The sequence below is a fragment of the Acinonyx jubatus genome, chromosome A1 (genome assembly GCF_027475565.1).
Source record: "Acinonyx jubatus isolate Ajub_Pintada_27869175 chromosome A1, VMU_Ajub_asm_v1.0, whole genome shotgun sequence".
Lineage (NCBI taxonomy): Eukaryota > Metazoa > Chordata > Mammalia > Carnivora > Felidae > Acinonyx > Acinonyx jubatus.
This window is the reverse complement of record NC_069380.1, coordinates 208,678,796-208,703,447: the sequence shown is the minus strand read 5'-3', so window position 1 is coordinate 208,703,447 and position 24,652 is coordinate 208,678,796. Positions and strand designations below refer to the sequence as shown.

Below are 24,652 nucleotides of genomic sequence, written 5' to 3'. Positions count from 1 at the left end.
CCAGATGGAAGTAATTGTATTCATAAGCCCTTGTATTTTTAGAATGCCTTTTCCAGAAAGCTCAAAGCGTAGCACTCTGTGGCCTAACCTAGTTTGTTCCTGGACTAGCTCCAGGTGTTTGGTAAAGGCACAGCTTCTATAATTATTGTCATTTTACATTTGGAGGATGGAGAAGCTTTGTGGGTTGAAAAGGTCACATGGCATTAACGGCAGGATTGGGAACAGGATACTCAGCTTCTACTCCTGGTCTACTAGTGATTTCCAGACTGGACCCCAGATAAATGCTCTGATGGCTGCATAAGAAGCACTTGTGGAATTAATTAAAAATATAGATTGCTGGACTCTATTCGTCTAGAGATTCCAACTCAGTAGGTCTGGGGTGGGGACCAGGAATCTATATTCTCTACAAGCATTCCAGATCATTCTGATGCGCAGCCAGCTTTGGAAACTAATACTATAGAGCACACGACAGACACACTACCCACCTATTTCCTCCCAGAAATGTCTTTCACTGAAACATGACTTTTTAATGTTTTTCTTCTTGCCACCCACCCTCAAACTTCCCCAGGCCTCCCAGCTCAGGCCAAGAAACATGCTGAATCTGCCAGGAGCACGCTGCTGACCTGGAAGGAAAACACGACCTCAAACACGGAGAAAAAGGAAATCCTGGAAGCTCTGGTCATGCTGTACTACACCGTGGGGGTGGCCTGGCTCCTACAGAACCAATATCCTTCCTTTCCTGGCTGGGCCTGTGATCAGAGCTTGGGGAGGGGGCGGGGGTTGGGAGCACATGTCCCCAGGCGGGTCGTCTCACCTAGGAGCAGGGGAGATTGAACCAGGTTTCACAGCTCTATTCTGACATCCAGAGCCCCCCGCAAGCTTCTTACCTCCATCTAGAAGGGTATGAATATTCCTCCTGTATCTGTTCATATAAACTCTGAGTTGAGCCATGAGAGGGGTCTCACTGGTGACCTGTCCCCTAGCCAGCTGAAAAGTTTTCGGAGTGTGTCCTGCTTGATTGAGCACCCAAGAAGACCAGTTTTAGCAGTGAGGACATGGGTGATAGTGGGTGGGGGGTGGTATAGGAGTGGGGAGAGCGGGTGGTAATTTAAAGCAATGTTTGTCAAACTAGGCAGCACCTGTAACCCCTGGGGAGCTTTAAGAATTATTGCTGTTTGGGTCCCACCCTCGAGATTTTGATTTAGTAGGTCTGGGGTTCATATGTTTATTGAGATTTTTTAAAGTCCCCCAGGTGATTGTAACCTGCAGCCAGAAGTCTCTGATTTAATGGACTCTTGATCATTTTTGTTTTTCTGAAATGCTGTTGAGAATACTGCCATGAAGCTGGAGGCCAAGCAAAAAAGACAAAAGAAATAGTTCTCTATGTCCCCAGAGGCGGACCATTACTCTTCAAAAAGCGTGTGATTTTGACAGCCTTTTGGTACTATCTCTACTTGAAAACTGTGCATGGTATTTCGTGTTCACTATCGATCATACACTAAAGTTGGAATGATGCAGGGATTAGCGCGCCCCCGAACAAGGATGATATGCAAATTTATAAAGCATTCCATATTAAACAAAATTAACCATGAGTCTTCTTTGAGACCATGTGTCCTTCATCTCTCCTCTTTACCACGTTCCCCTCTCTGCTTTTTTGGTCTTGGTACTCAACTTGTAAACACTGATTCGTTGCCTTTCTCTGTTATGCCTTTAGAAGGGGCTACTGACTATGTGGGAAATAGGATATTTGGGAATTAAGGGGATTTTCTTTCTTGCTGTTTGCCTTTTGCCAAAAATCTGTTTTGCTTGGACTTTCTAAATGATCCAGAAAGTCCCTTTCAGCAGAATTAGTTCCTCTCTTTTACCATTCACAGGAAGCAACTTGGGAAAAGTGAGTATTATCACACCATGGATGCCTCTAAAGGAAATCTAGCATAATTTACAGTTTCTCTTCGCTTCTCCAAATGCTCACCACCCACCACAGCCCTGGATTCAGGCTACTGCCATGAGAAACCCAGGTCTCTGTTTATTTTCTAAAGAATTCTTGACAACATATACATATAGAAAATAAAGAACATAGTAAAGTGCCTGTTTTTCAAATTCTGCTTCATTTTCCCAAGTGGCCCTTTTGTTTACTTATCAACTGTTGTCCCTGGGAAGTGGGAGAGTTTGTGTGCCTAGCATTTTCCTTGACTGTTTCACTGGCAGAGAGGCTTATTTCAACCTGCAGAAGGCAGAGAGAAACATGAAGGAGCTGAAAGAATTATGTGAGGGAAGTGTTCACAGATTACAAGTCTCGGAGAAAGACCTGACAATTGCTTTGGGCAGGTAAGATCTGGGCTTTGAGAGGCTTAGGCTTTTGTGAATGAGGCCCGGTATCACATGATTGTTCTGTGCTCTTCTGTATAAGGGGAGAAAAAATACTCAGGGCAAAAAACCCAGATACTCAGATGGTGATAAAAGAGGCGTTTTATTTACCAAACGCACACACCATGGTCTAAGCTTTATGTGCAGTGCCCATTGAATTCTCATAGACAGCAGTGAGGTAGTTGGTGCAATTATTGTAGAGAGAGAGAGAGAGAGGAAACTGAGGCTGAGATTAAACAAACCGTCCACGGTGACAAGTGTTGGATCCATGGTCTGAACTCATGGACTCCTCACCTTTATTCTGTCTTTCACACCTACTCTCAAATATGTCTTTTTCTGAATTGCCACCTACTTGTGTCATGAAGCATGGTATCTTAAAAGACAAGGAAGGAGTACTTAATGAAGACTGTTTGTTTATTGGAAGCCCATGAAAGCTATGCACGGCACATGCATTTTTAAGGAAAGTTCTGTTCCATATGGAAACCAAGTACTTGGGATGTGTTCAAGCCAGAACAAGACTTAACTGCTTTGCAGTTGAGTTAGGTATCCTCAGAGAGAATCACAGTATTTACATATAAGAGTGGGCCCAGCAGATTATCAGGGGAAAAAAAGAATAATAAAAGGTTTACTGTTCCTTAGATTTTTAAGATATCTGCACATCCACAATCTGGTTCCAAAACTGTAAACACTTGGCATGGTAGGGTCGATGACGGAATGGTAAGTAAATGAAATACATGAGTCATGCCTACCTGCTCTAAACAACCATGAACCTAGAAATCAAATGGGAAATGGTGGGGAGGTGTTTGAATGCCCAACGTTAGATCAAACTATTGATATAAGTCCACGGAGCCATAAATTAGAGTCTAGTGAATGTCTGCTGCTGTCACATGGGTCAGTGGCTAAGGTTTTTGTGCCGTATGTGAAAGATAGCCTTGTTCCTTTTTCAGAATAAACACTAGTGCGTATTTCACTCATTCATTCTACAATATTTATTTAGTATCTATTTTGTACCTGCACTGTTCTAAGTGTTGGAACAGTGTAACTATCTCCAAGAACTATTCTAAGTGCGCTACCTCATTTATTTAGTTCAATCCTCTACCGCAAGCTATGAGGTAGGTATTTTTGTTTTCATTTCACAGGTAAGAAAATTAAGGCACAGGAAGGGTAAGTAACTCAAGGTGACAGAATGACTAGTAGAAGATCCAACACAACAGATGGGTCTTCTTAATCCATAGCTCACCTTCTGTACTACATTGACTTATATTTCATATAGAGCAAATATCTAGTAAGGGCAAATCCCCTTTCTCATTTTAAAGGTAGGGAAAATACACTGTGATTGTTTAGGCCAGACAACTTGGCTAATATCTCCCTACAAGCTCTTGATGAGAGGCATTTTCATTCTGTAACTTCTGCTGTAATAGTCAAAGGAAATAGTGGTCTGATTGATCAAATATTTTTTCTGGAAAGAATTACTGGATAACATGCCAGTGCTCTTTTGATTGTTAATCCCAATCTTCAGAGGAAGGATGAATCTTTCAGTTTAAAATAAATTGTAACTTGTGGAATGCCTTATATAAAATAGTTTCATATACATACATATTTTTTCCACTCTGGGAATACAAAGATGGAAGAAGCAAAGGGTGAGGGGAAGTAATATTGATTGTGTATCCACTATATGTTAAGTAATTTCATGTACAATTTTTTATCTAATCTTTATAACCTTGTAATTTAGGTATTCTTATCATTGTTTTCTTTGGAAGGAAATGTAGACTCCTGGAATTTGACCATAAAGCTAATAACTGAGGGGGGCACCTGGGTGGCTCAGTCAGTTAAGTGTCCAACTTCAGCTCAGGTCATGATCTCGCAGTCTGTGAGTTCGAGCCCCACGTCAGGCTCTGTGCTATCAGCTCAGAGCCTGGAGCCTTCTTCAGATTCTGTGTCTCCCTGTCTCTCTGTTCCTCCCCCACTCACTCTCTGTCTCTGGCTCTCTTTCTCAAAAATAAATAAACATTAAAAAAAATTTTTTTAAAGCTAATAACTGTGAGAACCAGCTTTGAACTACCATGTTATTTGCCTGTGTCTTGCTGTCTCTAGAGGAATAAACTTTAATGAAGTGCTTTTTTATTCTCATTTTTTAAATTATATTTTGTTTTGGAAGATTTGAAAATATAGATATGAAGAAGAAAATAAGAGTTAGTTTTAATTTCGCAACCCAAACATAACTGCTATGTATATTTTAGAGATAAAGATTGATCAATCGATAGATAGATATGTCAGGGTCAACTTTAAGTAGTCCTATCACTTTTTAAAATTTGCCACACTTTTAATTTCTCCTCATATTATTTAGTCTAAAACGGAAGCATGGTTTTTAAAGCCTGAAGTATTTTATTATATGATGTGCCATAATTTATTGAACCACTGTCTTTTGGAAGGAATATTTACATTGTTTTCTCTATCCTCATTTTTAACTGAGGAGGAATAAACTAAATCAAACAAGACAAAGCAATGGCTTTGTATTGGTCTGAAAGAGAGGGAGTCAGAATAAAATTTTATTCTGATTCTAGAAAGTCTGTGTTTACGGGTAAATTACCCATCTTGTGAACTGCTGGAAGCCATTTTATGCTTTTTTATAAAATTAGACTATAGCATGCTGTATTAATGGGAGTGAATATCAGTCAGTGGAATCTGGTGGGTAAAATGCAGGTTAATGGGAGTTTGTTTATAGCAAGACTGGATTTTAGTCAACCACTCAGATAATTGGCCTCTAAAGGCCAAATCGTTTCATTCTTAGAATCAGTTCCTTTTGTGTATGCAAAGTAAGGGGCCTCTCTGACTTTGCATCTTTGTCCCTCTTCTTATAGAGCCTCCTTGGCCGTCCACAGATTGAACCTTGCTCTGGCATACTTTGAAAAGGCAATTGGCAATGTTATCGCTGCTAAGGGTGATAGGACATCAGATCTGGTCAGTCTGTATGAGGAGATCGCGCAGATCGAGCAGCTGAGGAGGAACCATGATCAGGCCATCCAGTACTTGCAGCAGGTTGGTGAGTTGGCTGGAGCACCAGCCTACTGGCCTTCTTTGGCCCCATGCCCCGTTCCCAGGACCAGGGAAGCTTGGGCTTCTCAGAAGAACTAGGGGGTGGGGTGGATTTCCTGCCAGATCCACACAAGAGCCCTTCCTCAACCTTAAACAACATGGGCAGAGAATCCGGACTCAGGATGAGTGTATCTGCTGTTTGACCTGATCGGGGACCAAATTTCCCCTCCCAGGCTTCCCCTCATCTCTGTGGATGCTGGGAAGAGGTAAGCAAGTGAGTCTGCTCCAGGGAAAAAAGCCATAGGGGCAACCAAACTTAAAGCTTTAGCAAACACAAAGGGCTTTTTTAAAATGAAAAGAAAAATCATGATATTTTGGTGTGATGCTGTCATTTGTCCTCTAGGCTAGCCCAGCTGGTTGTATCAACAAGTCTAAATTTAAACCGACAAAAGAGTATTTCACTTGGAGGTAACTAATTTGACAAATGCCCAGGGGAAAACAAAACAAAATAGGAAGGAATGTTGAGTCATTATAATGAAAACAGTGTGGGGCTTTTTGATGCATCCTGTACTTGAAACTTCCCTTGAAACTTATTAAATTCGCCTTTTCTCTCCTCAAATAAGAAACTGTTTGTGGCTTCTGGTACCTCCGGAAGCCAAAAGTGGATTAGATTTCCTGTATAATAGAAACCGTGCAATGCAATTCAATGGTATATGTGAAAACAGTCTGATACTGTAGAAAAGGCATTGCAGGTAATCACACCATGGAGAAATGTTAGGGGATGTTGGTCTGAAAGCAGGGAGTCCACTGTTTACAGAGCAAGCCATCAGGTTCTTGTGTCCAAGACTGTGCAAGCGGCGGTCAGATCAGGATTGCCAAAACAAGATATAGTCAGTGTTTCCCAACAGCAACACAAATAGTTAACATTTATGGACTGCTTTTACTATGTGCACTTGAGAATATACTCATTTAATCCATGCAATACGCCTATGAAGTGGAGGCATTATTATGATTTGATCTCATTTTAAGGATGAGGAAACAGAAGCTTAAAGAGTTGTAGCTAATTCAGCTGAAGTTGTGTCGCTAACAAGTAGGAGAGCAGGGATTTGAACTTAGAGAATTTGAGTCCTCAGAGCCCGCACACATACCAGCTCTGAACTCTACCTTAGCTCCATAGTGTTGTCTGAAATCTCTGGGGCTCCTTGAGATACCTCACAGTGTCTGACCCGTGTGAACTATGAGGCACGGGGGAAGGGGGCTTTTTTCTTTCTGGTGGGTGTGGGCCAGGGGTTTCTCTCTTCTTTCTCCATCCACTTTAGTACGAATGATAATAGTAATAAAATCTCCACTTCTGTCATGCTTAGGACATTCCAGGTGGTATCCTAAACACTTTACACATATTAATTCATTTAATCTTTACAGCAACTGCTTGTAACAGTCATTTTTGTCATTCCGGTTTTATATTTGAAGAAGTTTGTGACTTGCCTGAGTCATCAGTGGCTGAGCTGGGATAGGAACCCAGGCAGTATGGTTTTAGGGTCCATACTTAACTCTCCTGAACTTCCTTTGATAACGAACCTTTGAGAAGCTTAGCTAAAGTTGTGATTTTAGTTTTGCTATGACACCTAATAAGACATCATAGTGGCTAATATTTATTGAGAACTTACCATGTGATGGTATTATGTGTGCTTTGCATGTACCATCTCATTAATATTTTCCAAACCACAATTGATGGAAACTATATATTTCTTTTACATGTGAAGGTGAAGTTACTTGCTCAAGACTCACAGGAAATAGCTGGGACTCAAACTCACCTCTCTTATAACTCCATGATTAGATATCCACAGCTCTCAACTAGCAATTTCATGAGAGCTATTAGAAAATCCTCTGAAATACTGTCATTTGGGTACTCTTGATAATGACTTTCTCTATTCCAGGCCTATTCTATCTGTGTATCTTTGTTCACTGACGTCAGCCCCCAAACTGCAGAGGCAAGTGCGCTACTAGCCAAGGCTCATGCCCTGTCTGGAAAGGCCCCACACAGGGGTAAGTAGAAGAGGTAGCTTGCAGTTATCACCATTTCCCATGGTGGGGGGAAGCACACTGGCAATGGTCTATCTAGCGATGTGAACAGGTTGTAATTAGCTATTCATGACTGTGATGGAAAAATTAGACTGGAAGCCATTTTGTACAAAAGCATTTACACATGAATTTAGGCACAATAATATCTCCACAGATTAGTTGGAACATCAAAACCAATAAAACCATCTGGTTTCTATTTCCTTTATTCCCTTAGAATCTCAGCAGAACTCACCTGCATAAAGAGTAGAGATCATACACGCTATGAATGTGAGCTGTGAGGTATTGGTTGATGAGGAAATCCAGTGATAAAAGACAGAAACATTGGCTCCTTCTTTCTTCCTCCTCCATTCTCAACCTCCTTGACTCTTTTCCTCTGGCTGTCAAGAGAGAATGCTTGTAGCAGCTAGAATTTTTATGACTATATTCAAAAGTGAGGTATTGGGGCTTCTGGAAGAAAGCCAGGTGATGAATTCATCAACAGTAGTCCTTTCTCAGACAAGGTCATCCTTTGGAAAGTGAGTAGCTTCAGGAGAGACACAAAAGAACGGATGAGAAAGGACTGTGTGCCGTGCTCAGCTGACTGGGTCAGATTAACGGACACTAATGGATTCAATGGCCCATCCAGAGGAATTTGAGATTTGTGAAAAATATGATTTAAACATGTTAAAATGTTGATTATCTCTGCTCATAAAAGGAATCCATTTAGGTGTACATTATTTTTCAGTCTTTTATGAAAAAGAGAGAGGAAGAGTGAGAGAGAGAGGGAACGAATCACAGGGAAAGTTTTGCATCCTACTTTTCTCCACTCTTCTATTTTCCCAAGTCATTAAATAATTTTGTTCAGTTTTCAGAGTTATTTTCATATTTTGATTACTGTTTCCTTTAGCATGAATGTTCATTGAAGACTTCCTGATTCTGTGTTTCCTAGCTAATCATCTTCTTTAAAAAGTTTTCTTGTGTATACTCAGAGTATTTGTACTCGATCTATACATCTGATTTTTTGAAAATAGTCTTCATGGTTATAACACATTTAATGTATTTGTGAATATGTAAAAATTTTGTTCAAGTGAGAAACTTCTATGCTTCTGGGTTGGGAGGTTCTAAGGCCACCTTATTCTTTTCTTGTATACTAATTTTTACCTGTAAAGATTTGGATCTTCACCTATCATTCACTAAATTCCAGATGGATCACATCTGACTGATCACAACTGAAAATATGAATTATCCCGAAGGAAATACAGCACTACAATCAAAACTCCTAAAATTAATAATTTAAGGAAATAAGAACTTTCTGAGCACACAAAGATATACTAGAAGAGATTGATAGATTTAATTATAAAAAGATCTAAAACCTGTGTCTGTCACAAAGTACTATAAATAAAATAAAAAACAGTGTAATCCAAGATGAACAGATAATTTGAATAAGCTCTTAATTATTAAAAAAAAAAGAATTTGTGAGAAAGATACATCAACATCCAGATGATTCCACTGGATAATTCTACCTAGTAAAGTATTAACACTCATCCTGCATAATCTTCTCCAGAAAATTGAAGAGGAGGGAAAATTTCCCAACTCATTTTATGAGGCTTGCATTACCCTGACACCAAATCTGGGTAAAGACCTCACAAGAAAAAAAACAAAACAAAACTACAGAACAATACCTTTCATACACATAAACCCAAAAAATTCTCAAGAAAATACATAGCAATGTATAAAAAAGAATAATACACCATGACCAAGGGAAGCTTTTTTCTTGAGAGTGTCAGCCTGGTTCAGTGTTTAAACCTGAATGAATGTTCTCTACCATATTAACAATCCAAAGATGAAAAGTACGTTATCTTATCAACTGATGCAGAAGAAGCATGTGAAAAAAATTCTGCATCCATTCACAGTGGAAGGGGAACTTTCTCAATCTGATAAAAGACATGTACAGAAAACCCATAGCTAACATCATGCTTCATGGTGAAAGACTGCTTTGCTCTTAAGATCAGGAATAAGGCAAGGATGTTCATTCTCACTAAGCTTATTCAACATAGTACTGGAAGTCCTAGCTAGTGCAGTAGGCAAGAAAAAGACATACAGCCTAAAAGAAATAAAATGGTCCTCATTTGCAGCAATGCAGCTGTTTCTGCTGAAAATTCCAAGAAATCTGCAAAACTCTTAGAACTAGTGAGTTTAAGCTTAGCAAGATCACAGGATATAAAGTCAACCACAAAACCCAGTCATATTTCTATATATTAGCAATTCACAACTGGAAACTGAAATGTTTAGAAATATTACTTACAATAGCCCCTCCTCCCAAATGAAACACTTAGGTATAAATCTAACAAAACATGTACAGTATCTGTATGCTAAAAACTACAAACTCTGATCAAAGAAATCAGAGATGATCTAAATAAATGGAGACATAATGTATTCGTAGATTGGAAGATGTCTAGTAAAGCTGTCACTTCTATAGAAATTGATGTATGGATTTAACACAAATTATCAATCCAAGATCCCAGCAGGAATTTTTGTAAATATAGACAAGCTGATTCAAAAATTTATACAGAAATGCAAAGAAGTTAGAATAGCTGAAACAGTTTTGAAAACTAATAAAATTGGAGGAATCATACTACCTGATTTAAGATTTATTATAAAAGCATCAGTGGGGCGCCTGGGTGGCTCAGTCAGTTAAGTGTCTGACTTCAGCTCCGGTCATGATCTCATGGTCTGTGAGTTCAAGCCCTGCATCGGGCTGTGTGCTGACCGCTCAGAGCCTGGAGCTTGTTTCGGATTCTGTGTCTCCCTTTCTCTCTGACCCTCCCCCGTTCATGCTCTGTCTCTCCCTGTCTCAAAAATAAATAAATGTTAAAAAAAATTTTTGTTAATAAATAAATAAATACATAAATACATAAATAAAAGCAACAGTAATCAAGAGAGTTTCGTATTGGTGAAGGGACAGAGATCAGAGTCACTGGAACACAAAAGAGAGTCCAGAAATAGACCTGTGTAAATATGACCAATTAATTTTTGACAAAGGTGCTAAGGCAATTCAATGTGGAAAGAATAGTCTTTTCAACAAATGGTATTGGAACAATTGGAACAATGGTATTCACATGCCAGAAGAAAAAAGAGAAAAAACTCACTTTCGTAACATACACAGTCATTCAACATAGATCATTGTCCTACACGTAGGAGCTAAAATTTGCATTTACTTTACAATAGAAAAATAGGGAGAAAAATAATACCAAACATTACATAAAGAAAACAAATGGCCAATAATCACAAAAAAGGTTCAATCATGGTAATAATGAATCAATATAAAACAGCAAGGATACCAAGTTTCCATCAGAATGTCAACATTTAAAAGAAATGATAACATTTAGGATTGATGAGAGCAATTTGACACAAAATCTCTGAAAGATAATTTGGCAAAATGTTACACATCTTAAAACTATACATACCTTTAAAATCAGTTTTCACCTATCCTATGTAAAAAAATTTTAAATATGAAAATATCTAGAATTTGCCAGATTGTGGAAAAACAGTTCTGCTCACTCATAGATGGAAGGAGTGGTAAAAAAATTTGGAAAATAACTTGATAAGACCTAGTAAAACCAAAAGGAAACATGTAGAAGGATGTTTACTGTGGCACTCAGTCTGTAATTGTAAAAAAATTGGAAACAACCTAAATGTTTATCAATTAGTAAATGGAATATTTGATATATTAATTGCATGGAATTCTGTAGTCTGTAAAAGGATTAGACTTTATAATTAAAAAGAAAGTTAAAAACAATATTAAGGAAAAAATACCTTGCATTTTTAGGACATAAAAATACTATTGTTTATAGTCACACACACACATATGTATATATACATGAAAAATGAACTGCAAAGTAACTAAGACCGCATCAAAATGTACATCAAAATGTAAACAGGTAGAGACTTCTGGCTATGCCTTTGTGAAGAGATCTGTGAATCAACACACACATACACACATAAAATTAAGATGTTCCAAAAATAACCATTTGAGGACACTGGCAATAAGTAAGCAGACAACAAATTGGAAAGTATTCTTGCAAAACTGCTAGAGCTTTGGGTAAAGAGAGTCTTCTTGTCTTTTTGCCTGAGGCTGCTCCCATCCACCCACAGCACCAGCTCAGACAGTGAGAATACAGCCATTTGATCAGCAGGGGCTCACCAAGAGAACAGCAACTTTGTGGCAGAGGCTTTGGACTCCATTTGGAGCAAGGGGCAACCCCCCCCCCCCCACATTGATTCATCAGATAAAAGTGGCAAACTCAGAAGAAATGCAAGGAGGGAACGCCTTCATACTTGGTAGCCTAAAGTTGCTGTCCTGGTTTGTAGGCATTAGAAGCCCGTCAGAAATCTTAGCAGGAAGAACCTGGAAATGAGAGCCAAGAAAAGGCCAGAGAAGCTCTCCCAACATCCCTTGCCAACTGGGAAACTATTTACATGTGTAGGGGAGATATGACAAATAACAACCAAAGAAGACTTGAAATGTGGCAGAGCTTTGAATGCACACCCTGATCTACATACAGATCAATCAACAGAGGATAGAAGTCATACATCGTAAAGGTTTTTGAGCACAACCTCTTTTCAAGTCAGTCACTTGGGTCAGCACTAAGCTATGCAGACACAGGGGTAACCCCAGGAATCCAGACCAAATTTTTAAAGGATAATCATTAGGGGCACCTGGGTGGCTCAGTCAATTGAGCATCTGACTTCAGCTCAGGTCATGATCTCACAGTTCGTGAGTTCGAGCCCCGCATCAGGCTCGATGCTGTTAGCCTGTCAGCGCAGAGCCTTGCTTCAGGTCTTCTGTCCCCCACTCTTTCTCTCCCGCTGGCATGCTCTCATAAAATAAATAAAACATTTACAAAAAAAAAAAAGCATTAAACACAAAGATTTTAGATTTCTAAGTCTGGCATATAGGGGCTTGTTGGTGGTCACTCCATCCTGACAACAAGTAAAAAGCTGAACAAACTGGAAAATCAACAGCTCTTCTTAGATCTGTCAGGGAAGCGAGGTCACAGGGCAAACTGATGCCCCTGAAATTGGAGAGAAAAAATAAATGCAGAGAATCACAATTTGCCTGAGCAGATACCTGTCTCTACAGGAACAGGTACTGGGTAGGAATACCTGAACTATAACTGATAAATTTCTGGAAGCTCAGTGTGGATAAGACTGAGAGTTAAAAATTCCAAGTACCCAGTGACAGGGGCGGAGGGGTGGGGGTGGGGGGGGGTGGTCTCCACACTCTTGTGAGATTTACCTCCAGGAGCTTGACCAGGTTCTCAAAGTGAATATTGGAGAAAAATGCCCCCTTGCTGCCAGGAGAGAGAGGGGGAAAAATAGCCAGTTAAAATATTCCAGAGCTGGGGCCCCTGGATGGCTCAGTTGGTGAAATCAGTGGCTGACTTTGGCTCAGATCATTCTCATGATCTCACAGTTCAGTTTGTGGGTTTGAGCCCCTCATCTGGCTCTGTGCTGACAGTGCAGAGCCTGCTTGGGATTCTCCCTCTTTCCCTCTCTCTCTGCCTCTCCCCCGCTCACACTTTCTTTCTCAAAATAAATAAACTTAAAAGAAAAAATCCTTTAAAAAATATGCCAGAGCTTTCTACTAAACAAGGCCTGTCCTCAAGAGAAATTATTTTACCAGAGCCTAAACTATTGTTGTTGTTGTTGTTGCTGTTTCAGAACCTAACCAAACCAGAGGGAAGGAAATACCCAACTTTAGCCCACTCTCGCTATCCCTTCCCCCCTAAGGGAGAAAGGGGCTGAGAAGCACTTGCGAAGTTCACAGTCCAGGGGCACAGGCTCACTGAAAGACCGAGACCTAACCTAGGATGATAGAATGCCTTCCCCTCAAAGCCCACATCTTCCCACCATGTAGCTAGTAGCCTATTTAGAGCATTTTCTTTTACCCAGTACATCATGTCCACCTATCAAGAAAACTTCAAGGCTTAGTAAAAAGCAAAAACAAAAAACAAAACAAAATAAAAACAAACAAACCCACACAGTTTCAAGAAACACAGCAAGCATCAGAACCAGACTGAGATATAGTAGGGATATTCGAATGATCAGGCTGGGAATCTAAAACCATTATGTGATGTCCAAAGGCAGGAGGTAGACTTCCTAGCTCAGGAGGAGCGAGAGAGAATTCACCCTTCCTCTACCTTTATTATTATTGTTTTTATCCTGTGAATCCTGGCTATTGGAGAAACAGCACCATATATTGGACGCTGATTCAGAGTATACACAGCCTTTGGGAGAACTCAAGTCTTGCAAAGTATTGCCCCTAGCTGGCACTGTAACTGTCTTCAAAAGACTATACCACCATTCTGTCAAGCTGGCTGCTTCAGTATGGTGGGGAACATGGTAAGACCAGTGAATTTCTTGAGCATGGGTCCATTACAGCCCTTCTTTTGCTGTGAAGTGAGTTCCTTGATCCAAAGCAATGTTGTGTGGAATACCATGATGATGGATGAGGCATTCTAAGTTTATGGATGGTAGTTTTGGTAGAATCATTGCATGCAGGGAAGGCAAATTTATATCCAGAGTAGAAATATATTCCAGTTAAGGACAAAATGCTGCCCTTTCCATGAAGAAAATGGTTCGGGGTAATCAACTTGCTACCAGGAAGCTGGCTAATCACCGTACATAATGGTGCCATATTAGAGGCTCAGTGCTGCTGTCGCTGAAGATTGGGCACTCAGCCATGGCTTTGGCAAGTAAACGTCCTTATTCTTGGGCTCATTCCTGGTTAATCAAGGTTTTCCAGAGAAATATAACCAACAGGAGTGAGGGGACCCCTGGTATAATATGTTTCAGAATCCAAAGGCCCAAGAACCAGGAGTTCCAATGTTTGAGGGCAGAAGAAGATGGATTTCCAGCCCAAGAAAAGAGTGAGAGAAAATTCATCCTTTCTTTGCATTGTGTGTGTGTGTGTGTGTGTGTGTGTGTGTGAACTTGGTGAGGACAGATCTTCTTTGCTCAGTATACTGATTCAGTTGTATATCTCTTCCAGAAACACCTTCACAGAGACACCCAGAAATTGTTTCATCAGTTATCGGGACATCCCTTAGCCCAGTCTAGTTGACACTGAAAATTAACCATCCCAAATGCCATATGTGGGCAAGTTATATGAAAATCTCTGTACCTTCCACTCAGTTTTTCTGAGAATGTAAAGCTGCCTTAAAGAATAAAGTCTATTTTAAAGAAATCAAACACCTAAGCAAAGACATTAGCATTCAGACACCATAGAGGAGACAGATTCTGCCATTTGAGTCTAGGCAATTCACTAAAACAAAACAAGCAGGGGCACTTGGGTGACTCAGTCGGTTAAGTATCTTGACTCTTGATCTCAGCTTAGGTCTTGATCTTAGGGTTGTGAGTTCAAGCCCCACATTGGGCTCCATGCTGGGTGTGGAGCCTACTTAAAAAAAAGAAAAAGAATAAAACAAAATAAAAACCCACAAAAATATATCAGTCTGTTGTTGCTACTATATAATATCTAAAATGTACAGTTTTGGGGTGCCTGGGTGGCTCAGTCAGTTGAACATCCAACTTTGGCTCAGGTCATGACCTCGTGGTTCGTAAATTTGAGTCCCGTGTCAGGCTCTGTGCTGTCAGCTCAGAGCCTGGAGTCTGCTTCAGATTCTGTGTCTCCCTCTTTCTTCTCCCTTGACTCAATCTCTCTCTCTCTCAAAAATAAACATTAAAAATTTTTAAATAAATAAATAAAATGTGCAGTTTTGGGGGTGACTCAACTCAGTCAGTTGCATGTCCAACCTTGGCTCAGGTCATGATCTGGCATTTCATGGGTTTGAGCCCCATGTTGGGCTCTGTGCTGACAGCTTGGAGCCTGGAGCCTCCTTCAGATTCTGTGTCTCCCTCCCTCTCTGCTCCTGCCCCATTCACACTCTTGTCTCTCTCTCTCTCAAAAATAAATTAATAAAAACATAAAAAAGTAAAATGTACAGTTTTCAACAAAAGAAACATACAAAGAAACAACCCATAGCTTATACTCAGAAAAAGAGCCGTCAATAGAAATTGACTCTAAGTGGGTTAGATATTGGGTTTAGAAGACTTCAAAGCAGCTATCATAAATATGTTGAAAGAATTAAAGGAAACTGTTAAAAGAATTAAAATACAATGAAAATTACCTAGCAAATAGGAACTATTACTAGAGAAATATAAACTATTTAAGAGTTCGCTTTTCTCCTGCCATCTTGGAACCTATGGAGGCCTGCTGGGAACAGGACTCCTAAAATGACAAATATGTCTGGAAGGCTGTGGTCCAAAGCCATTTTTGCTGGCTATAAGTGGAGTTTCTGGAACCAGAGGGAGCACACAGCTATTCCTAAAATTGAAGGTGTTTCTGCTTGAGATGAAACTGAATTCTATCTAGGCAAGAGATGTGCTTATGTGTACAGAGCAAAGAACAACACAGTGACCCCTCGTGGCAAACTGAACAAAACCAGAGTGATCTGGGGAAAAGTAACTTGTTTTCATGGAAATAGTGGCATGGTCCAAGCCAAATTTGGAAGCAACGTTCCTGCTAAAGCCATTCGCCACAGAATCTGTGTGATGCTGTACCCCTCAAGGATTTAAACTAACTTAAAAGTAAATGAATAAAGGTGTAGATTTGTTCTCTTGTAAAAAATAAATAAATAAGTAAGAAAAAAACCAACCAAATGGAAATTCTAGAGTATATTACACTGTATGTTACAGTGTATATTCTACTGTATATTACAGTAATTGAATGAAAGAGTCATTAAATGGTCTCCACATCAGATTTGAGATGGTGGAGAACAGAATAAGATAACTCAAAGATATATCACTAGAAATTGTCCAATCCAAACAGCAGACAAAAAAGGCATTAAAAACGAACAAAGCATAAGAGATCTGTGGAACAACAGCTGGTGTACCAACATATATGTTCTAGGAGCACCAGAAGAGGAGGAGACAGAATGAGGAGCAAAGTATCTAAAGAAATAAGGGCCCCAAACTTCCCACGCGTGATGAAAATGTATCTACAGATCCAAAATTCTCAATGCCAAGTAAGATAAACACAAAGAGAACCACAACTATACCTACAGTCAGATTTCTGAATGACAAAAAGAAAATCTTGAAAGCAACAGTGGAAAAATAGCTCCATATAGGGAAACAATATGATTGATGACTGCTTTTTCATCAGAATAAGGGAGGCTAGAAGGTAGTGGAAAAACATATTCAAAGTGTTGCAATACAATTCAGCTAAGAATTGTATATCCACGAAAACCTCCCTTTGAAAATGAAGGTGAGATAGGCATTCCCTGATAAACAGGATTGTTGGCAGCAGTCTTGACCTAAAATAAATACTAAAGGAAACCCTTAGGCTGAAAGAAAATGACAGCATACAGTAACACAAATCCACAGAAAAGAATGAAGAGAATTGGAACTGATATGTGGATAGGTATAATAGACTATACACACAAATGCAAATAGTCATCACCTTGGGAATGAGTAAACAAAATGTAGTGTATATCCACACAATGGAAAAGTACTCGGCAGAAGGAGGAACGAAGTACTAATTCGTGCAGGAACATAGATGAACCTCAAAGACCGCATGATGCATGAAAGAATCACAAAAGACTACATGTGTTGTATGAATCCACTTATATGAAATTTCTGGAAGAGGCAAAAACATAAAGATAGAATGAAGATCAGTGACTGTCTGAGACGGGATGAGAGCAGGCATTGACTGCAACCAGCCATGAAGAAAATATTTTGGGGGTGATGGATATGTTCTAAAACTGATTTCAATCATGATTATATAATTATAAGTTTACTAAAAGTTCATCAGACTGGGTAGTTACAATGGTTGAAGGTGTGGTATGCCAATTATACCTTAATACAGTGGTAAAAAATGTTAATGGTGCCTGCTTCTGAGTAGTGTGTGTGGAGATAATTTTCATTTCTTTTTTTTTTTTTTTTGCTTCTATTGCATTTTCTAGACTGACTCCATAAACATCTATTATGTTTGGAATAAAAGACAACATTAAAAGTAAATTTTTAAGTGATAACAACTACATTTAAAGTACTTTTGAAACAAAAACTCTCTAACACACATAGGCACACACACACACGTACACACACACACACACACACACACACACACACCCCTAACAGAAATCCCAGTAAATAATACTCTCTATCAGAGTTTAATTTAGTTAAATATATAGTCTTTCATTACAGTTGGGAGTTTAATATGGTGACCATTTTGGGTCTTGGGATAAAGCTGTTCAGACATAGCTTTCTTTTCCTACAGAAAAATCCATGCATTTAATCAAGAGAATAAAATTACATCAGTTGATGCCATCAAATTATATCTCAGACTTTCTGAGGGTCCTTCTGAGACCTGGAATGAGAACAGGCATGGACTTGAAGTATGAAAAGCTGGTATTAGATACTTGGAAAGGCTAGCAGCTTGCCTTAATTAGTGTTTCCCTTTTTTTTTTTTTTGCAGACGCTGTGGAGATATATTTTATAAAAAGTATCAATGCGTATCAAGCAACATTGGGCCCAACGGATTATGAAACACTGACAACCATTGAAGAATTTTGCAAATGGCTTGTCCAAAATGGAGAAAAACAGGTAAATATGAACAGGCAAATCAACTAGAGGCAGTGTGATCTTGGACAAGATCCTTAGCTTTTACTAGTGTACATTCCTTCATCTATAATATGAGTATAATAATAGTTCTTCTCTCATAGAGTAGCCATGAAGATTAAATAATTATTTATGAGTTAACTGTTATTATTAAATATAAGCATGAAATCTCAACTCTTCATAGAAACACATTACTTAGGTGACATATCACAACTGACAGATCCTGGTAAGGCATACAATGCCACCTCCATAGAGTTTACGGAATAGAACTGGCATATTACTTCAGAATTGCCAGGATTATTTAAAAACGTTTTTTTTAATTCCCTAGGAAGCTTACAGACTGCTAAAGGCCTCACTGAAGTCTCAGGTCATCAACTATGGTGATTGTAGTGAAAAAGTGGCTGAAACTTTTTACAACATGGGCAGGATCTGCTTTGCCAAAGGAGACCTCAGAAAGGCGATTCAGCTGCTAAGGAAGGTGCATGCTGGTTGGTTTGTGCATTTTCTCCTGGGCCTGTAAGCACAATGTGAGGAGTGAGGTGTGTGTGTGTGTGTGTGTGTGTGTGTGTGTGTGTGTGTGTGTATGCATGCATATGTTCCCTTCCTATCCCCTCCCCTCCTCTCTGTTTCCCTTCACTTCCTGTCTTTCTTTCCTGCCTCCTTTCTTCTTCCTTCTCTATTTCTTTTTTTTTTTTTAAGTGAAGTAAAAATTCACTTTCTAAGATGTGCTGAGGGAGATACAGAAACTTACTGTGCCTATGCTTGCACCAGAGTCCTAAAAAAATAACACCCCACGGGCACCTGGATGGCTCAATCGATTTGGCGTCTGACTTCGGCTAGGTCATGGTCTCATGGTTCACGAGTTGGAGCCCCACTCCAGGCTCTGTGCTGACAGCCCAGAGCTTGGTGCTTGCTTTGGATTCTGTGTCTCCTCTCTCTGCCCTTCCCCAGCTCATGCTGTGTCCCTTTCTGCCTCTCAAAAATAAATAAAAAACATTAAAATTTTTTAAAAATAAAAGAGTAACACACCAGTGTTGGAATCTAGGTACAGCCGTGGCAGCACCCAAGGTTGGGCAGAGTTAGGAACACCTTATATAAGCCATTCTTACCCAAATACTGATTCCCTTTCCAGGGGGCTCAGACAACACTGGAAGTTCATGTCTTGTAGTAGGATCTGGCAAGAGGTGTGACCAAACAGTTCAGCTGGTCAGTCTACTGACAGACCAAGGCTAAAGACTTGGTAAGAGTGGTCAGGATGTCTCTACATAAAATCTAAGTTTGTTCAGTGTTGGAGAAAAAGTTGGTAAAGATCACCCAATACTCATGTAAGCAGAGGGAGGAGTCAAAAGCCATCCACACATATACATTGGCAAACATCAGGTCTAGAGAGATTTTTATCTCATTTCAGGTTAACTAAACATAATCAGAAAATAAGTATGACAATAGTAAATAACAGGAGAAAGGGGTCTTATTTTGAAGATCCTGAGAAAAAGAAAGCCTTCTGAAAATAAGTTACAGTGACCAGAATAGTATCTTCAAGGAAAGCATGAATTTATGGATAGGAGCAGAAAAACCTATAAGGAGAGAAAACTTTAAAATGAAAGGGTGAAAGGGTGACAACTTGAGGCCAAAAGATGAGATGAGATTAAAATGTTAGGAGTGAAATAAGAAGGGACAAATATAAAATTCAAATCTACATGGAAAATGGTAAAGACTGTCTTAACATGTCATAGTGATGGGGAGCAACATTTCCCAAGTCTAAAATTGCAGCATTCAATAAAAATCAAAACAAAAGTGAAACAAACTAACAAAAAATGATTCCTGAGCCCCACCTCACACTCTTAAGAGTTCTAAGAGGTTGGTCTAGAATCTGTATTTTTAATACTTCTAGAGCTGCAATATCCTGCCAGTTGAAAGAATCAGAGATTTATAGGACAGACTTGAAAAGCTGTCCTAGAATGCTGACAAAGGGAGAGAGGCGGTATAATGAGAAAGTAGTTGATGTAGAGGACAAAGTAGAGATTCACCTAAAGAATTGTATACATTTCTGAAAAAAGAACTATAATACTTGGAATAGAAACAGTAATCAAAGAAATCATTGAAGACAACTTTTCTGAAATGAAAAAAAAAAAAAAAACAGCACACCTGTTATAAGGGCTTACCATGTTCTACACAAAATGGAAGGAGAGCCTGATCTAGATTTTACCTGGCAGTGGCTGTTTGATGGCACAGCTACATCATCCATTTGGAAAGGGACTCAACTTGGAGATTTAGGATACTGCAAGGTAGGCGGGGCTGCATCTTTGCCATGAGCTTTTATCCTTAGGGCTTTAGTCCCTACTTCAATGTCTCAGGCCAGAAAGGAGGAGAGGGATAGAAGGGCATGCTGGCAGTAAGGCTGTTGTTTCGAGGCTTGAACACCTTCCTCATGCTGAGTGTCCACCATCAATGGGATGCTGGTGATGAAGCTTCTGAATTAGACTATGTTAATAGATGCTGTTCTGGGGATTGGAAACTGCTCCTAGAGCTAAAAAGAAGGTAAGAAACCTCAGCAAAAGTTGATGCTGAGAGGAGACCCCTTTGGCAGACATAATAGAGCACAAAGGGGGCCATACATACAGAATCCTGGTGACGCTTTTGGCTAATGTTTTTTCTTGGGCAGTTCAGTTTTCATGTAAAAGGAATCAAAGTTAAATGCAGTAGGGTGGGGGTGAGAAGGTAAAGAAAAGACAAACATTAAAAATTACAATCTGGTGATAGAATACTTTTTATTCACATACAGTAAGCGGCACACATTTTACAGTGTACAATTTGATCAGCTTGGACATCTCTATTGACCTGTGGAACCATTATTACAATCAAGATCATGAGTGTGTCAGTCACTCCCAAAAGTTTCCCCATTCCCCTTTGTAAATAATCAGCTTCACCCCTCTCCCACTCCCACCCCCAGGCAATAACTGATTTGCTTTGTCACCATAGATACATTAGCATTTTCTAAAATTTATATAAGTAAAATCCCATAGTTACACAGTCTTGAATCATTCAGCATAATTATTTTGAGAAGTGTCCATATTATTGTGTGTATCCATGGTTTACTCTTATATGCTGAGCATCCATTGTATGGATGCCATGATATTTTTATCCATTCATCTGATGATGAACATTTGGCTGTTTACAGTTGGGTTTCTTATAGATAAAACTGCCCTGAATGTTCATGCACAAGTCTCTGTATGGATATGTACTTTTTTCTCTTGGGTGAATACTTAGGAGTGAAATGGTTAAGTAATATGATAGGTGCATGTTTATCTTTATAAGAAACTGTCAAAATTTTGGAAAATGGTTACATTATATTACATATTCCCACCGGAAGGGTATGAGAATTCAGTTCCTCCACATTCTTGCCAGTAGTTGGTGTGGTCAGTGTTTTTAATAGGTATATAATGGTATCTCATTGTGGTTTTTTTTAATTTTTTTATTTTTAAAAAATGTTTATTTTTGAGAGAGAGAGAGACACACACACACAGAGTGTGAGCAGGAGAAGGGCAGAGAGAGAGGAAGACACAGAATCCGAAGCAGACTCCAGGCTCTGAGCTGTCAGCATAGAGCCTGACGTGGGGCTCAAACTCACCAAGAGTTTGATCTCAGCGAGAGTGAGATCATGTCCTGAGCCAAAGTCCGACGCCCAACCAACTGAGCCACCCAGGTGCCTCTCATTGTGGTTTTAATTTGTGTTTGTCTTGAGCATCTTTCTGTGTACTTAATTTCTCATCTGTCTATCTTCTTGGGTGAAGTGACAATCCAAATCTTTTGCTTACTTTTCGTTAGTTGTTTGCTTTCTTATGATTAACTTAATTTTACAAGTTCTTTATATATTCTAACCACACTGTATATGATGCCTGTAGACTTGTATATGACTCCTTTAATGTTGTAAAGTTGCCTCTGGTGGGAATGCAAACTGGTGCAGCCATTCTGGAAAACGGTATGGAGATCCCTCAAAAAATTAAAAATAGAACTACCCTACGACCCAGCAATTGCACTACTAGGTATTTATCCAACGGATACAGGTATGCTGTTTCAAAGGGCACATGCACCCCAATGTTTATAACAGCACTATTGACAATAGCCAAAGTATGGAAAGAGCCCAAATGTCCATTGATGGATGAATGAATAAAGAAAATACACACACATACATACATACATTCATACATACATACATACATACAATGGAGTATTAGTTGTCAATCAAAAAGAATGAAATCTTGCCATTTGCAACTATGTGGATGGAACTAGAGTGTATTATACTAAGTGAAATTAGTCAGAGAAACACAAATATTATATGACCTCACTCATATGAGGACTTTAAGATACCAAACAGATGAACATAAGGGAAGGGAAGCAAAAATAATATACAAACAGGGAGGGGAATGAAACATAAGAGACTCTTAAATATGGAGAACAAACTGAGGGTTACAGGAGGGATTATGGGAGGGGGATGGGCTAAATGGGTAAGGGGCACTAAGGAATCTACTCCTGAAATCATTGTTGCACTATATGCTAACTAACTTGGATGTAAATTTAAAAAATTAAAAAAAAAAAAAGACTCTGAGACAAGATGAAACAGGGAAAGACTAAAAGGGAGTGTGTCCAGAAAAAAAAGAAGAGCAGTACAGGATGAACTGGGAGAGGCAGGGGTTTATAAGGAAGGGGAGACCAGCAGGGCCTTTTGCACTAGAGGTTTAAGAAAGTGATATGATCAGGGGTGCCTGGGTGGCTCAGTCGGTTAAGCGACGGACTTCAGTTCAGGTCATATCACGGTTTATGGATTCGAGCCCCACCTCAGGCTCTGTGCTGACAGTTCGGAGCCTGGAGCCTGCTTCGGATTCTGTGTCTCCCTCTCTCTCTTCCCTTCTCCTGCTCACCCTCTGTCTCTGTCTCTCTCAAAAATAAATTTTAAAAAACTTAAAAAATTTTAAGAATAAAGTAAAAAAAATCATAAAGATGCCAATGTACAATTGTTGTGTGTTTGTGTAAACATGTTATGTTCCTAGTTGATGCCATAAATGCTATAAAGTGGGAAACAAGTTCTTCATATATTCTAGATACAAGTTCTCTATCAGATATATGATTTGGAAATATTTTCTCTTGGCATGAAGTTTGCCTTTTCATTTTCTTTTTTTTTTTAATTTTTTTTTTTTTTAACGTTTATTTATTCTTGAGACAGAGAGAGACAGAGCATGAACGGGGGAGGGGCAGAGAAAGAGGGAGACACAGAATCCGAAGCAGGCTCCAGGCTCTGAGCCATCAGCCGAGAGCCTGACGCGGGGCTCGAACTCACAGACCGTGAGATCGTGACCCGGGCTGAAGTCGGACGCTCAACCGACTGAGCCACCCAGGCGCCCCTGCCTTTTCATTTTCTTAACAAGTGTCTTTTGAAGAGCAGAAGCTTTGCAATTTCATGCAGTCTAGTTTATCAATTTGTTCTTTTGTGGATTGCGCTTTGGTGTTTTACCTAAGAAATCTTTGCCTGACCGAAGTCAAAACTATTTTTCTCCTATGTTTTCTTCTAGATTTTTTGTAGTTTCAGGTTTAACATTTAGGCCTATGATCCACTTGAATCAGTTTTCCTGTATGGTACTAGGAATGGATCCCAGTTTGTTTGTCTGTTTGTCTAGCATGTGGGTAGCCAGCTGTTCTAGCACCGTTTTTATTGAAATGAAATTCCTTTCTCTACTGAGTTATCTTTGCACCTTTGTCAAAAATTCAGTGTGTGTGTGTGTGTGTGTGTGTGTGTGTGTGTGTGTGTATTATTTACGGACTCTTGTCTGTTCCACTAATCTGTTTTTCCATCTTCAGGTCAATACATGCTGTCTTGATTATTGTAGCTTTAAAACAAGGCTTGAGGGGCGCCTGGGTGGCTTAGTCAGTTAAGCGTCCAACTTCAGCTCAGGTCATGATCTCACAGTCTGGGAGTTCAAGCCCACGTCGGGCCCTGTGCTGACAGCTCAGAGCCTGGAGCCTGCTTCAGATTCTGTGTCTCCCTCTCTCTCTGACCCTCCCCTGCTCATGCTCTGTCTTTGTCTCAAAAATAAATAAAAACATTAAAACAAGTCTTGAAATCAGGTAGTGTTGGTTTTTCAACTTTGTTCTTTTTCAATGTTGTTCTGAGTATTCTCGGTTCTTTGCGTTTCCACAGGAATTTTAGAATCACTGTATCGGTTTCCCCAAAAACATGTGCTCAGATTTAGCTTGAGATTACATTGAATGTGTAGATCAGGTTGGGGAGGATTAACATTTTAACAATCTTGAGCTTCTCACCCATGAACACGTGATATTCTCCCATTTGTGTAGGTCATCTTTAATGTCTCCCAATAATATTTCTTGTAGTTTTTTTTTTTTTTAACGTTTATTTATTTTTGAGACAGAGACAGAGCATGAACGGGGGAGGGTCAGAGAGAGGGAGACACAGAATCTGAAACAGGCTCCAGGTTCTGAGCTGTCAGCACAGAGC

At 39.5% G+C, this 24,652-nt stretch overlaps 1 protein-coding gene and 1 pseudogene across 6 annotated transcripts in view; both read left to right on the top strand.

Annotated features, from left to right (window-relative positions):
• Positions 1–24,652, top strand: part of TTC23L (tetratricopeptide repeat domain 23 like) — a 60,104-nt gene that overhangs the window by 19,552 nt on the left and 15,900 nt on the right. For 5 of the 6 annotated variants that reach the window (XM_053201605.1, XM_053201601.1, XM_053201607.1 and 2 more), the window contains exons 5-10: positions 569–725; positions 2,203–2,328; positions 5,229–5,406; positions 7,341–7,449; positions 18,002–18,129; positions 18,473–18,622. In XM_053201605.1, coding sequence (XP_053057580.1) covers positions 569–725; positions 2,203–2,328; positions 5,229–5,406; positions 7,341–7,449; positions 18,002–18,129; positions 18,473–18,622 — 848 coding nt within the window. Of the gene's footprint in view, positions 1–568; positions 726–2,202; positions 2,329–5,228; positions 5,407–7,340; positions 7,450–18,001; positions 18,130–18,472; positions 18,633–24,652 lie in introns of all 6 variants that reach the window. The other variant, XM_015075905.3, reaches the window with a different exon arrangement.
• LOC106978315 (60S ribosomal protein L35a-like) lies at positions 15,481–16,501 on the top strand (annotated as a pseudogene).